The sequence below is a fragment of the Cyrtonyx montezumae genome, unplaced genomic scaffold, assembly GCF_038088225.1.
Source record: "Cyrtonyx montezumae isolate F1298 unplaced genomic scaffold, pur_monq_1.0 scaffold_4, whole genome shotgun sequence".
NCBI classification, from domain to species: Eukaryota; Metazoa; Chordata; class Aves; order Galliformes; family Odontophoridae; genus Cyrtonyx; species Cyrtonyx montezumae.
In genome coordinates this window covers 14,837,329-14,853,453 of record NW_027072045.1, presented here as the reverse complement: position 1 = coordinate 14,853,453, position 16,125 = coordinate 14,837,329, and the positions used below count along the sequence as shown (strand labels likewise).

At 41.4% G+C, this 16,125-nt stretch overlaps 1 protein-coding gene across 1 annotated transcript; it reads left to right on the top strand.

Moving 5' to 3' along the window:
- Positions 1–739: 739 nt before the first annotated feature.
- RBP3 (retinol binding protein 3) lies at positions 740–14,704 on the top strand. Its single transcript, XM_065746858.1, has 4 exons — positions 740–3,787; positions 9,779–9,969; positions 12,437–12,579; positions 14,376–14,704. Exons 1-4 carry the CDS (start codon positions 740–742, stop codon positions 14,702–14,704), a joined length of 3,711 nt encoding a protein of 1,236 aa, XP_065602930.1.
- Positions 14,705–16,125: the final 1,421 nt, after the last annotated feature.

Here is a 16,125-nt window from a genome sequence, read left to right as displayed (position 1 = left end):
ATTTAGCTGCATTACATTGAAGCAAATGTAGTTCAAAGTCTTATTTAAAATGCTGGCAATTCTCAGCACAAAAATTAACAGGCTGTCATTACCTTGGAGTTTATGAGCTGTTTCAAATGTCTGAAGTTCCTTGTTTGGAGCTCTTAGTCAAAAGGAAAGAACAGTCCTTAGCAGCACCGACTGAAAAAAACACCAAAGACAATGTATCATTAACAACTTTTGAAAAAAAAACATTAAATATTGGTACAACAAAGTCACAGAAAAATCTTCTGGTATAAGCTTTTCATAAATAATGACTTTAAAAAATAAATAATACAGTAAAAGACTGTATGACTGCTGCTCTAATTGTGGTTAAGATCAAAGATTTGGATTTAAGCAATCCACTGTTAGGATAAGCCAGGCCCTGTTTCTAACAGGCAGTGTATTACTTTTTGAAAACAATTAACTGCCAGAAAGATATTCCATGATGACTGAAGTTTGTTACTGTTTCATAAGAGGTCTGTAAAGTAGCAAGAAGCTGAACTTCATCTATTGGTGCACTTTGGATGATGCACTCCATTTTAATGAGATTAAAGGTTTAATGCAGATAAAAGATTTTTATCTGTTCTGTGCACCCGTATTCGATGCAGAGATGTCAGTGTGGTTCACAAACAGGGACAGCGGACAGCTATGCTCATTCTGATAGAGAAGAACTTTTGACTCCTTTCCCAAGTATTTTTTCTTTTTTATTCCATACAAAATGATCAGAACACATTTCTTTCTGTTTTCTGTTCTGATGCTGTGCAGCGTACCTGCTGAGGAAATCTTTCAGCCAACTCTAGTGCTGGATATGGCTAAAGTCTTACTGGATAACTACTGCTATCCTGAAAACCTAGTGGGAATGCAAGAAGCCATTGAGCAAGCCATCAAGAGTGGGGAGATCCTGGATATTTCTGACCCAAAAATGCTGGCCAGTGTCTTGACAGCTGGAGTGCAAGGTGCTCTGAATGATCCAAGACTTGTAATTTCCTATGAACCATCACCTCATGCACCTCCTAAACAAGAAGCTGAAACTTTCCCCACTCGGGAACAACTCCTTAGTCTTATTGAGCATGTGGTTGTGTATGACAAGCTGGAGGGAAACGTTGGCTACCTGAGGATTGATTATGTCATAGGACAGGAAGTTGTGGAGAAAGTTGGAGCTTTTCTGGTGGACAAGGTGTGGAAGACTCTGATAAATACATCTGCCTTGGTGATAGATCTTCGTTACAGCACTGGAGGTCAGATCTCTGGAATTCCTTTCATTATCTCATACTTGCATGAAGCAGACAAGATGCTACATGTTGAGACTGTATACAATCGTCCTTCCAACACCACTACAGAGATATGGACATTGCCAAAAGTGTTGGGAGAGAGATACAGCAAAGACAAGGATGTCATTGTTTTGATCAGTCGCCACACCACAGGAGTGGCTGAAGATGTAGCTTACATCCTCAAGCATATGAACAGAGCTATCACTGTTGGGGAGAAGACAGCTGGGGGCTCACTGGACATCCAGAAGCTGCGTATTGGCCCTTCTAATTTCTATATGACGGTTCCTGTGTCACGATCTGTCAGTCCCTTGAGTGGGGGTGGACAGAGCTGGGAGGTGAGTGGGGTGATGCCATGTGTGGCTACTGAGGCAGAACAAGCCTTGCAGAAATCCTTGGACATCCTAGCAGTGCGCAGAGCTGTGCCTGGCACCTTAAGTCGCCTCACAGACATATTAAAAAACTATTACAGCTTAGTGGAACGAGTGCCAGTGCTGCTGCAGCACCTCGCTATCTCTGACTTCTCTTCTGTGCAGTCAGCAGAAGACCTGGCCACCAAGCTCAATGCTGAGATACAGACCTTATCTGAGGACCCTCGCCTGTTAGTCCGAGCCATGATGCCAGGTGAAGCTGCTACCCCTCCTTCTGAGATGCCAATTGCTATGGCAGCCAATTTGCCTGATAATGAGCAACTGCTGCATGCCCTGGTGGATACAGTCTTCAAAGTATCAGTGTTGCCAGGCAATGTGGGCTACATGCGCTTTGATGAGTTTGCTGATGCCTCTGTTCTTGTTAAGCTGGGACCTTACATTGTAAAAAAAGTGTGGGAGCCCCTCCAAAATACAGAGAACCTGATCATGGACCTACGTTACAACCCTGGTGGGCCTTCCTCCTCTGCTGTGTCTGTGTTAATCTCTTACTTCCAAGATCCTACTGCTGGCCCTGTACATCTCTACACAACCTATGACAGGCGCACCAACCATACAGAAGAGCACAACAGCCAGGCAGAACTGCTGGCCCAGCCCTACGGAGCCCAGCGAGGCATCTACGTGCTCACCAGCCACCACACTGCTACAGCTGCTGAGGAGTTTGCTTACCTCATGCAATCACTAGGCCGTGCCACACTGATCGGTGAGATCACAGCAGGTAGCCTCTCACACACTCGTACCTTCCCTCTGCTGAAGCCTGAGCAGGGCATAACTCATGGCCTAACCATCACAGTCCCAGTTATCTCCTTCATTGACAACCATGGGGAAAGCTGGATGGGTGGAGGTGTTGTGCCTGATGCCATAGTGTTGGCTGAGGATGCTCTGGAGAAGGCAGAAGAGGTGCTAGCTTTTCACAGGAAGGTGGGGATGCTTTTAGAGAATACTGGGCAACTTCTAGAGGCTCACTATGCCATCCCAGAAGTGGCTGAAAAGGCCAGTATTATGCTCAGCACTAAACGAGCTCAAGGAGGTTATCGATCAGCTGTAGACTTCGAGACACTGGCTTCCCAGCTTACCAGTGACTTGCAGGAGGCATCAGGGGATCATCGGCTTCATGTTTTCCACAGCCATGTGGAACCAACACCAGAAGAACAGCTTCCCAATATGATTCCCAGCCCTGAGGAGCTCAGCTATATCATTGAAGCACTCTTCAAAATCGAGGTATTGCCAGGCAATCTGGGATACCTTCGCTTTGATATGATGGCTGAGGCAGAAACTGTAAAGGCAATTGGGCCTCAGCTGGTGCAGATGGTCTGGAACAAGCTGGTTGACACAGATGCCATGATTATTGACATGAGATACAATACAGGTGGCTACTCTACTGCTGTCCCAATACTTTGCTCCTATTTCTTTGAGCCTGAGCCTCGTCAGCACCTTTACACTGTCTTCGACCGTAGTACCTCCCGCAGCACAGAGGTGTGGACTCTCCCCAAGGTCACTGGCAAGAGATACGGCTCCCTCAAGGATATCTACATCCTAACAAGCCATATGAGTGGCTCAGCAGCTGAAGCTTTCACTCGCTCTATGAAGGATCTACACCGGGCCACAGTTATTGGTGAACCCACAGTAGGTGGTTCCCTCTCAGTGGGTATTTATCGAGTTGGCAACAGCTCTTTATATGCCTCCATCCCTAGCCAAGTGGTACTCAGCCCAGTCACTGGCAAAGTGTGGAGTGTGTCTGGAGTGGAGCCACATATCACCATCCAAGCCAGCGAAGCCTTGGCTGTAGCTCAGCACATTGCCAACCTGCGTGCCCAGGTGCCACAGACAGTGCAAACTGTAGGTAAGCTTGTAGCAGAAAATTATGCTTTTGCTGACATTGGGACTGATATAGCATCAAACCTCACCAAGAGTATCAGCGAAGAAAATTACAGAAGGATAAATTCAGAAAAGGAGCTGGCCAGGAAGTTGACTGCAATCTTGCAAGCTCTTTCTGATGATGAACACCTGAAAATACTTTACATCCCTGAGCATGCCAAGGACAGCATTCCAGGGATCATGCCAAAACAGGTACAGTTCTTTTTCTACTCAGCTATATTTATGCCAGCTAGAAGCCAGTGCTTAAGTGGGCACCAAATTTTCTCTGACATTAAGGCAGGCAAAAGACATTAAAGCACTTCCATAGTGGAAGTGCTATGCCTCGGCCTGAACCAGTGATTGAGCACCTGGTGGGAAGGCATCCCATAGAGCCAGGATCCACCCCTTCCCAAGCCTCATTTAATGGTTGGTAGTGAAGGTGAGGAGATCTCTTGCTGGAGATCCCTGCCTACCTGAGGCCTTCTAAACATAAGCAGCTCTCTTCATTTCTGTGTCTGCTGCGTTTCATCTCATTCTTATTTGCTGTAGCCAAAGACTTTACCACCCCACCACTACCACAGTACTTTCCATTCCATTATAGCATTACACTAGGGTAGTAGCTCATGTGAATAGATGGTAGTTTTGGTTGCACTTATTCTAGACAACAGCCTTCAGACTGTGAATCTCCTTCAGCAGCCATCTACTGCAAGTAAAGGTTCTGATTCAGGGCTTCTATATTGGAGAGAAAATACCTCATTATTTCCAATCATGGAAAGGTACTGTGGCTTTTAAAGCTGTAATAAATTAATGCTGAAAACTACTCATTAGAAAATGAACTTGTAGCCTGAGAAAATTTTAGTTGGTCCAGAGTAAGTGCATATACTTGCAAAACATACAATCACATATTTTGTAGTGTTTTTTTATATATGAAATTGCCATTTCTAAATATGTCACACTAGAGTAACGAGCCGATCCTTTTGTACTGGTAGTGAAAATTTGTTGTGATTATATCTCATGTTCAGTATCAGATAGCTTTCTAGTGAGCTAGAGACACTTTGGAAGAAGTATCTGGGTGGAAGTTAGGTGACCCTGGGGAGAACTTGATTTTTAATAATCTCCTTTTGTTCTTGCTGCGTGGTTTGCATAATGGCCTGTGCTTTGTTCTGAGCCTGCCTATTTATACACTGGTCTGCCTTGCCAATCTTTCTTGTTCATTGTTGTGCTGGAGGGAGCTCCCAGGAGCACTTGTTATAATTCCATGTTCAGATTAAGGGGAGGGTGGGATAACCTGATCCCTTTCTTGGATGGAGTTAGCATCTTTCTGGCTACTGCTCCAGCACAGCTTACAGAGACGTGGTTTCCCCAGGGACTCATAAAATTACATTTTGAAGAGAATGCATTTGCTTTTGCAGTGAACCAGAGAGTACCAAGTGTCAGGTAACTATTAAATGTTTCCTGGGGGAGGAAATCCGTGAGCTTCCACACTCTGAAGTTTTGGGCATGCGTGAATTAGGGTGTGTGTGATCTGCAAAAACAAAGATCAAGAACAAAATCTAAGCATTTTCAGAAGGCATTTTTTTCAGGTTCATTAACCAAGAAGTGGTAGCTCCATTCTTCAAGCAAAATTTGGGCAGCAGAGGTACCTTTACTTCATTCTTTTTTTTTTTTTTTAACTTCTTTTTTCTTTTTTTTCCAGTGTCCCTTTTACTCCTTGACTCCCCTTTCAGGGTAATTGATTCTGCATTGCTTTTGAGGAGCCGTGGAAAGCTTGTGGATCACTTCAGAAATTCCTCATTCCAGTATCCCAGAAAGCAAATGACTTGAGATTACTGTGAGGTTTACATGATGGCATTGAATGCATTTATAAATTCATTTTTTGGACACTTCTAAGCAGGAGCGCAGTGTCTCTTTAATCTGCATTGTGTTCGTTCATTAAAAATCAAAGAGCTTGTTTTTCTCTTGTGCTACCAACCTTCCAGCCACCCTTTCCCTTAACAGTGGGATTTCTTGATAATGACCTTGACAGTGAAGCAGATCCAACACAATTAAATGAAAGTGATGATGAATAACTGCAGAGGGGATGGGATGGGACATGGGAGACAGACAAGTGAAATGCTTGTAGACCTTTGCATCTGCTATGCTAGAAGAGCTGCTGAAGCATAATACTGGGTAGTGAATATGTCTCGTCTGTAACAGCAGCAAGGTCAATGCTAGCCAGAGATCTCTGCTGCATAAATACCACTTTCAAAAGTCAGACTTCCCAGAGGCAAATGTTGCGTATACGGTTTGTGATTCAGAAAAGAGCCTTTTGCTTGTAAAGCAGGGCTCTTTGAGGGAATGAATAGTCCTTTAGTAGCTATTCTAGCCTCATAAGAGACCTGTGCTTCTCTAATGCTACAGTAGATTTGCCCATTAGTTTTATGGGTTTTCAATGAGTGCTAGATGAAAACTCAAAACTTAGTCAAGAATTGTATTTTCCAATGTAATCTTCCAGGGTATTCCAGGCTAGAAAATAATTTCTTAAGTTTTTGCTGACTGGCTTCCAATGACTATGTTACAAGCTATATGTTGTCACAGCAGGCTGGTGTGCTGATGTGCTAAGAAGCCCTATGCAGGATGAAAGTATAGCTTCCCACTCTGCCCTGCACTCCCTCAGTGTGGACTGACAGCCTTAAATAACCTCTTTTAATCCTTCACAGAGAGCTGTCCCAGAGCACTTCATCTCTTGCTCATGGTGACCCCTGCATTCTAGCTATACAGGTGCAATGAAGGACAGAATTAGAGTTCAAAGCCCCAGTTCCAGAAAAACTGGAGAAATTATCTGTGAAAATTTGGATGGGGTTAAATAAGTGTATGTAAGATTTTGTTTACAGTTTCTAGAGTGTAATTAATTGACTGCACCACTCTGGAAGGAAAATGGCTTGTTTGGAAGGAGCCCCATACAAGTGCATAGGTCCTTCAGAGTTCACTATGTGAACGCAATTTCAGAGTCAAGTTGTTGCAGTAAAAAATAATTGCCATGAAAATGGGATGGATAAGCACAAATCTATCAGTAAAACATGCAGAGCCTTCTGCTACATTCAGCAGAAATTAAACATCAAGTTGGAGCACACAGTGCCCATCCTTGTGCAATATTTTTATGGAAAGCTGTGACTCGAGGAGAGCCCGGGGAAGAGGAACAGGAGTAAAGAGAAGAGTGGGTAAGAGTTGTCTTGGAAAAAGTTTAAAGGACTTGAGATATTTATTCAAGAGAAAATAAAACTTAGGATACACAAAAACAGTTTTCAGACTGATAAGAAGCAATTTTAAATATTAAGGGAATAATCTGTTTCCTTGTCCATGCTGAATGCACTTAAACTGCAGGAAGCAGTGAATTTAGAGTGTTTACACAAGATGTTAGGAATATCTTGTAAAGCTAGTGACATGCTGGGGCTGGATTGACTGTAGAGGAACATGTAATGTCTGTCACTGGTTGTTTTTGGGAGCAAGAGAGAAGCAGCTGTCAGGGGGATTGCTGATCCTGCTCAGATCTTGAGCTGAGGAACCTACTAGGCTGGATGGTTCCTTTTCAGACTGTGAGTGCGTATGAAGACATCCAACGTTATTCTGAAAAAGAGGCAACACCTCCACCCTACCTCAGGATCTTGTGATTCTTAAATCAGCCTTTGAGTTTGCAATGTGTCATGGTTTTGTGCACAAAACCATGACACAATGGCACAACGTTAGCTGCTGATGTTTTAATTTGGTGGCTGACAGCACTAGCAGCCTTAGTGGAGATCAGAGTTACACTACAATGGCCAGCATGAAATTACATATAAAATTACAGTTTCCTTTTAAATAAATAAGATGACCTAGGGAAGAGATGAAAGGGGAGAAAAGAGGAAAGATAGGTGCAACTGGAAAAGCAGTTTGCCTATGGTTTGGATATGAGCCAGTGTTGAAAATTCACACGTTTCCCAGGACAGCAATCCAAGTCCTATTTTGTGTCACACTACATGTTGTAGTTAGGCTATGAAGGGTGATTGCAGAATAGATCTGGACACCATTTATAGTTTACCAGAAGAAATTCTTCTTGGAGGTCTTTTAGTCTCCCCACATTGCTTATAGTGTTCTTATTAAGGCACCTGAGGTTTTATATTTAACCATTAAGTCATTTGTGTGTAAACACTGCCTAAACGAGCTGCAGGATCTTAGTCTCAGCTGCATCCTGTCTCATTTTGTCCTTGACCTGCAAACATAGCCCTGCCTTACAAATGAAATTATGCTGTCGATCTCTGAAAGTAGACTCACCTCCTGACATACCAGCAGCATGCAGCCCATGAGCCAGTGTCATGAACCTGGGGATTTCCAAGACAGTAACTCTCTAATGTCAGTCCCAGACTTCTCCTCTCCTTAAAAATTAGAAGGGTTCTTTTGTTGTTGTTTAAATAAAATGCATTCCAAGTGCTTTTAGTCAGATTTCCTTTCAGAGCTTTAGTAATAGATGTATTTTCATTAATTTTTCTATAGCCATTAAGAACAAGTAGAAAAAATATATTACCAGGTGTAGACAGAAGAGTTATCCTTAATCAACATGCTTCTGGATGTGCATCTTTTAATTTTTTTTATGAAATAGAGGTAAGAAATATGTGCATTCACTTAAAATATTACTGGTAAGTACTGAATCAATTTTATTTGTATGTTACCAACGAGTGATGATTTCTCCTCCTCAGGGGACCAGTACCTCTGAACTAGAAATAAGCTCTGTCAGAACAATGCAGAGCATGCTGGATATATTCTTCAAAACTGTGATTTGTTAATCAAAGTACAGTGGGCAGATCAAGTAGCATTGCTGTCACTGGGAAATGGATTGGAAATGACAAACTCAGCAGCTCAGACTGATATGTTTACAGTCAAGATACAGTGGCTATTTTTACAAGGTACAATGAGAAAGAAATTTCAGAAGAGGGCTCACTTGAGTTTGTTCTCGACATTAGATCTACAACTACTGTCCAGCAAAACTTTTGAATGAATGGTTGAAATTTTGGCATATATAAGGCACTGAATGCTGAAGAAGCTCAGAGCAGCCCGAGTTGTGATACAGTAGGTAATGTTCCCTCAGGCAAAGGTAATGTGCTTAAAGTGTGTCAAGCACAGATGTTTCTCAAGTTCTGGATCATGTTGCAGGTTGGGAGAGCACCTTTTGTTGTGTGGTACTGCTGATTCTTTGTTCTTTTCACTATAAAGCCATGGATTGCCTAGGGCTGAGCTATGGCAGGAGGAAACTGATTAAAAAGCAAGTATACAATCATTTTCACAAAGATCCTGAGGAGAAAAGCCCACATTGCCAAAGGTCACATAAGTAATACATGTATATATATATATATATATATACCAAAGCCTTATCTCCTTAAGCTGGAAAGCCTTAAGTTTTCAGAAATATGCATGCAAAACATAAGTTTGGCAATAGCAGCAGACTTTGTCTCCAAATAATATAGGGTTACTAGAACAACTTTATTAGTTGGCTACGTATTGCTATGAAAAAAATGTCTGCCATTTAATAACATCCAGATAAACAAAACAAAATTAATTGCAGACTAACATGTGAAATTCTAGGCATGTAGCCACCATATAAAAAGACTTAACACACGTCTACCTCGTTGTCATCCCAGCACATGCCCATCACATGAAGTTCCTCACTGTCACAGGGATTGGCTTGTTACCAGGGGCTGTGGTCAGCCTCACCTGTAGCCAGCAGCTGTTTGTCAGCTAAGCCAAATCAATAGACTAAAAAGCCCCAAATGCCCACCTTAGAAAGAACTACTGGAGGAAACAGAAGGATTTGGGTGGCAGGTTTGTGATAATTACCTATGCTGCAGTCCTGGGGTGGTTTTTGTAGCCTTCTCAGGCTCTTTGGCAGAAGAAAATTCCTGTATTTTTGAAAAATGAACATAGTCTTGACAAATGGGAGCCTGATCCAATTTCTTGACACACTATTGAGGCATCCCATACTGAGCAGAAAGCATCCAATGCTGAATTAAGTTAAATATGCAGAAGTTTTAATATCATCACGTTATCATTCTTCAAAGTTGGTCAGTTTATTAGATATGTCCCACCTGGACTGATCCTGACTCACAAAATTCCTTTTAAATCTTGTGCCAAGCTATCAATGCCAGCAAATGAGTGCCAGCAAATGATTTGTTTTGTTTTTCCAAACTCTTTCAGATCCCTTCTCCAGAAGTTTTTGAAGATCTGATTAAATTTTCATTCCACACAAACGTATTTGAAAACAACATCGGCTATCTGAGATTTGATATGTTTGGAGACTGTGAACTTCTAACCCAGGTGTCTGATCTACTGGTAGAGCATGTTTGGAAGAAAATTGTTCACACAGATGCATTAATCATAGACATGAGGTAAACCTTTGAATGGCAAAGAACCAAACCTCTTTTGAAACAGCATTTTATTTGTAACAGTGAATTAGCTTTACATGGCTTACTGTCCTGTTTACGAAGTAACGTTACTGGAATTAAATGAGAAAAGGAAATCAGCCAAAGAAAACAATAACAGTCTGGAAGTATATCTCAAGAGAAATTGTACCATCACTTGAGATGTTTAAAGCTAAATAGGTAAATTTAGGAGATATGCTGCAGGACACAATCCTGCATTTCACATCTGTTTTCTTTCTCTGATTTCTTTCTAATCTAACTCTGCATGTGCCTTGTATTAATTATATATGTATGGTATAATTAAATATTTCACTACAGGCAGTGGTCAAATCAAATGGTAAAAAAACCAGACCATGCATAAGTCTGTTGCAGCATCTAGACTGCCATGTCTGTGGTGCCAAACTATGCTGGTCAGACAGCACTGAATAGAATGACCCTTGTGCACAGAGCACCTAAAGGCACTTTTGCCTCAAAGATACTGTGCCACTCCTAGACCTGCTGTGCAGCAGTCCTGTGCCTTCTCTTTCAGAATTATGTTGGATATTCCAGTGCATCAACAGAGCTGAAGTTTTATAAGCCAGAAGACAGCAACTGTTTGTTGCCAGCTATCCGTATAGATGAATACCAGAAGTGTACATTTCCCATAAAATATTTCTATAATTTACTTCCTTGCTTTGGTTCATAGCTAATGTTTGTTTTTAATGCTGGAGCAATTTCTGTCTATTGCTATAATGGGTCTTTCAATAGTTGTCAATTTTCTTAATTTTCTCCTGGGATTTGCAGCATGTGCAGGAAAAGATGAGCACAGCTCCCACTGTGTGAGCACAGATAAGGCAGCACAACAGTCAATCAAAATTACCTGGAACTGAAATCAGATTCAGCAAAGATACCAGTACTTGAGATAGGACCAGGCTTCTCCCTTTTCTCGTTCAGGTTTTCTCTCGATTCAGTACTTGTGCCAGGGCCAACAAAACAGCAAAGACAATGCCATGTCCCAGGTACTAAGTGGTCTCAGTATTGTCTTTTTCTTGGCTTACTGTTTTTTTATCTTATATCTAGCCTTCTCTGAAAACAGATCTAGGAGCACCAAGAAGACTCAGTCTCTGAAATCATATACAAAGAGCCCCAAGCATTTTGAAACTCAACCAAAACCAGCTTGATTATTTTAAGGGGAAACTGATAATTTCAGCTTTGCATAGAATCCACTGTAATACGTAATATATCTCACCTTACAAGTTCCCCTCCCTGGCTACTCATCAACTTCATATTTTTAACTATTCCAACGCAGAGAAAAAGATACTGGTAAACTAGATGGCTTCCCTAACGTCACATAAGAACTCTGTGGTGAAGGAAGAACTTGCCTAAAAGAGTTGAGCAAAAATTTTCACAACTGCTCAGTTATTATTACTGACTAAAGTTTTTGCAGGTTTTTCTGCCCTGGAGAGCCCCAGGAAGAGCTCTCTAGCATTGCTGCATTTCTATTGTCTTGTCAAGATGTTTCTTGTGTTTGTCATCAGCCATTTGTTTCTTGACAAGAAGTTTGATAAATGGAGAAGCCTTTAGACTGATATTTGTAGATGAGGGAAATATTTGATAGTTGCTTTTCCTTCAAAATCTTCGAGACTTCACCAGCTCGGGTCTGTGATGCATGGGCTGAAGGGCTGGCAGCTGCTCTGTCATCTTGCTGCCTGGCTTCTCTCTGGGTGCATACTTCTGTCTCTCTGCTGCCCAGCAAGCTGCACAAGGTTGGCACTGCGGTGTACATGAGGCTAGATAGGAAAACGTTCCTTAAATGCTTCTTTCCTCTCTTCAAAGTGCATGAGCACATGTTGACTTCTTGGCTACATCTGACAGTCAAATTAATCCTCCTGGAGAGGGATGGCTCTGCAGCAAGAAGACAACAAATTTCAGTGCTCCTTTACCTTGCTCAGTCTGCTACCACCAAAAAACGTTGCAAGACTTGGCTTTTTTGGTAATAACTCAGCAGATCCTTTGGAAGATCACTGCCTCCCAACCTTGTGCAGAGAAAACTGCTTTGTCCTTAAGGTTGGGCATTTACTCATACTGCCTATATCAGTAATACTGTGGGTTATTCAAAGCAGAATAATAACTCTGATGTTTCTCTACAAATTAAAAGTCAGTGTACTTTCTGATTTATTTCTTTTTTCCAGGTAGAATCATGAGGAAAAACAGAACTGTGTGTTCTGTTTGCGTTTGTAGCCAATTTTGGGCAGTAACAACCCCAGCTTGTTAGATGGGACTTGGTTTCTCTGATAAATGTGCAAATGCTGATGGGGGAGAATGAATGTTAATGCATCAAAATGTAACCTTAAGTCTTTCCAGTATTTATGTTCAGAAACAATATTTGGAAAGGAGATTTAATGTCTGCAGCAAATTTTCACTTGTTTTCTTAATATTCTAAACTTCTGAAAAGGTACAATATTGGAGGTTACACCAATTCCATACCACTCTTATGCTCATATTTCTTCGATGAAGGACACAGAGTTCTACTGGACAAAGTTTATGACAGACCCAGTGATTCAGTAAAGGAAATATGGACCCAGCCACAGCTCAGAGGTGAGAATGGCAATTTATTTTCAGAGTAGTTTCTCATTTCAGGTGTTCCCCTTGTGTTTTAAAAGGAACCTTTAGATACCATAACTCATTAGGTGAAAACACCAGCTATAATTAGCTCAATCTGTAAAAATAAAAATGTGTATCTCACTCCTGTCTCTAATGCCATCCTAAATAGTCTCTAGGAGTGTAGAATGTTCGGCACAGAGTTTGTGAACTGGTCCCCAGAATTTTAGTTGAATACAGTAGACAGCAATAATGACTTACTGTTATGAAGTTGACAAAATAACGTAAATCTCTTGCTACTTAAACTTCTAGTAATACCTCTTCCAATACTCACTTAAGTTTTACCTGTAGCACTTCACTTTCTACCAGTGTGTTCTGTCAGATAGTATTTCAGAAGATGAGGATACCAGCAATAGCTCAGTTTGTCCAGAGAAGGCAAAAGAGAGGCACTAATTTCTGCACATCTGAGTGAATTTGGAACACTCAGTGATGTGTCACACCCCACCACGTTGTCCACAGAAGTTGAAGGGATGCTGCAACATGCAGGGAGAGAGCTCTGCAGTGCTCAAAAAGTGTAGTTAGACAACTGAACAGCTTTAAATAATGGCTTTAATTCTTTTTCCCTTTAAAGCTGGGATGCTTCTGAAAGAGATGGCTCATGGTATCTTCAGTTATTGACTCTGAGCATACTAAAATGGCTAAACTCTGTGGCAGGCTGCAGGGTCCATCTATTCTCTCAGACAGTTAGAGATGGGCTGTGCTACGGGGATATGATTACTATGGACACATTCTAGTTCCCATCAAAGAGAACATGTGGGTGCATGTTAACTTCAAAGGAGATGGATCTGGTGGATCTGGTCCTGTATTATATATATCTACTGTGAAAAGGGTCTTCTAATGGATGTTATGTCCACAGTGAAATGACAAGACCAAAGATGGTGTGTAATTACTGTGCTATTGCCCCTCTCTTACAGCTTAGTATGAGAGTTAGAAGTCATGCTGTAACTTAATGATATTTTTAAGAAGTTTTAAGTAACTTCCAAGTTATCAAGTCCCAGTTATGATGCATTGGTCACATTTTCAAAGGATATAAGCTTTCAGAAAGTACCCAGTGTACTTGGATATATTGAAAATACGATGCAAGAGAATTACTCCTGGCAGCTGGTTTATGTAAGAGAATGAAATAACTTGGCTGACATGGGGAAGAAAAAAAGAGGTATTTGTTGAAGGGCCTGGGACAAAGGCTGCACAACAGGTTCAGGGTATTGACTATAAAAAGCCTGTGGGAAACCACTGTAAATATAATTTCATAAAATGCAGCCTGCATAGTTTGGAGGCTAAGCATGATGACTGCCATGGTACTAGAGCAGGGATGAGAACGTAATTGAGATGCTGCAGGCAGAGGCATTGTCCCTCCTGCTGGGGCAATGAAAAAGTTGTTTTCCTCACCTGCCTATCTCACTGTTCCAGCAACTCCAGTGAAAGTCAAAGCCACAGGAGAGTTAGCAGTAGTAACCACGAGCTGGTCTCCCAGCTGTTGGAGTTTGTTTGTCTGGAGTTTGCCTCCAGAAACTGGTGGCACAAGAGCACCACAGGAAGTGGCTGTCTTTTTTTTACAGTGTAGAGGTTGGAATAACAGAAAAAAAATGCTTTAATAACATAATGTTTGAAAATCTGCTTTGAAAATTTGCTTCTTAATAGCAAGTGGGGAATGGAGTATATATTAGTGTAGTTATGCAAATAAATCTCTAAAAATGGACACACTCTGTGATGCTTTTTGTCCTTTCTGACAGGGGAGAGGTATGGCTCCCAGAAAGGACTGATAATCCTCACTAGTGCTGTGACGGCTGGTGCTGCTGAGAAGTTTGTATTTATAATGAAGAGGCTGGGCAGAGCTCTCGTCATTGGAGAACAGACCAGTGGTGGTTCCCATTCTCCACAGACATACCAAGTAGATGATACCAATTTTTACATCATAATTCCCACTGCAAGATCAGTCATCTCTGCAGAGAGCACTTCTTGGGAAGGAAAAGGGGTGCCCCCTCACATGGAAACACCAGCAGTAACAGCTCTCATCAAAGCAAAGGAGTTGCTCAGAGCTCACCTGCACAGCTCAAGATAGCCCAACAGGGACATGTGCTTCTCAAAAACAAACAAAAACAAAAAAAAGTAGGTAGCTGTAGTTTTCAGAGGAGCATGAGGGACTTGTACTCTCATAAGCTGAATCAATAATGGAATTTGGAGCACAGAGCAAGACTTAGTCCTAATTTCAGTAACTAATGAAAAATTGCAACCACAATCTAACCAAGTGTGTATGTGTGCATGTGAGAAGATGGGAAGGGTATGGGTGTTTCTCTATGTGTTATCTATTTGTTTACTGCCCAAGAACTCTGTTCCATCAGGAGAAATAATTTTTGCTACCCAAAATAATTCACAAGCCTTGGGAATGATGCTGTTATGGGCAACAGAAGTGGATCTGAGTTCCTAGCAGCAGGGGGAGGCTTCACAATGGAATCTCACTGTTTGAATAAATTTTTTAGTAATTTGTTTCTTTGGGGAAGAAAGCTTTCTCTCCAGATGCAAACCCTAGAAAGGAGTGGGAACTTGAGTTCAATTTCTATGGTGAGTTTTTCCCTGTGCATAGTTCTAAGTAACTCTCCTTTAAACATGCTGATTTTTTTACTCCATTCTGAGGAACCCAGCTCTTTCTGGGCATGAGTGAGACAATTGAATATATCAGTGGGGTAGCTGGGTTCCTCTCCTATGGTGAAATGTAAATGTTAGTTTTTGCATAGTCTGGGTTCTTTGTTTGCTTGTTTGTTTGTTTTGTTTAATTTTTCCCCTAAGATTTAGCTCCAAATAACAGATTTCATTTGGTCCCTTTGAAAATTCCAGCTGTGAGTACTGAAGGCACATGAACCACCTTAAAGTATTTTTGCAAAGATAGAAGGAACGTACCTACTCCTTTTTACAAAATGTACACGTTCTCATTTATGCATCTTAAAGAACAATTAACAGTAGTTTTGAGGGTTTGTCTTCTAAACTTCAAGACCTAAATGTCTTCTCAATTTCTTTATTAGATGTACCAAAAATAACCCTTCCCAGTCTTCCAGGGTTGCCATTCTCCTAATGCACATCTGCTTCTCCCCTAGAGTCAGGCAGAGGGATGGGGAATGAGCAGAAGGGAGTAGTGAATTGGCTCTTTCACCCCTTTCACCTAGTGCTCAGATCAATGCTCTGGGAAAAAATTGTATGGAGTTAAGACTAAAAACAGATTATTGTGTACCCTGCCCGAGCGACAAGAAGAAAGACAAGAAATATCCTTTGTGCCCTGGTAACAAACTAGTTATTAAGCGACAGCGTATTTCAGGGCAATTAACAGAGTTATTGGAATGAACCTACTAAATGCCCAACATTTCTTGTTGTTCTTAAAATTCCTATCTAGCTATCTGTCTTTGTAATGATTTAAAAATAGGTATAACTCTTATCTAGATCTCAAGATTTGTCATTTTTGCAAAATACCAGCTCTAAAGCAACTAACTT

Excerpts from the sequence above, each read along its gene's own strand:
- RBP3 (XM_065746858.1), top strand. The coding sequence starts at position 740 with ATGATCAGAACACATTTCTTTCTGTTTTCTGTTCTGATGCTGTGCAGC. Across the intron at positions 3,788-9,778 it reads CAGGGATCATGCCAAAACAG|ATCCCTTCTCCAGAAGTTTT; the intron begins GTACAGTTCTTT and ends AAACTCTTTCAG. Across the intron at positions 9,970-12,436 it reads GCATTAATCATAGACATGAG|GTACAATATTGGAGGTTACA; the intron begins GTAAACCTTTGA and ends ACTTCTGAAAAG.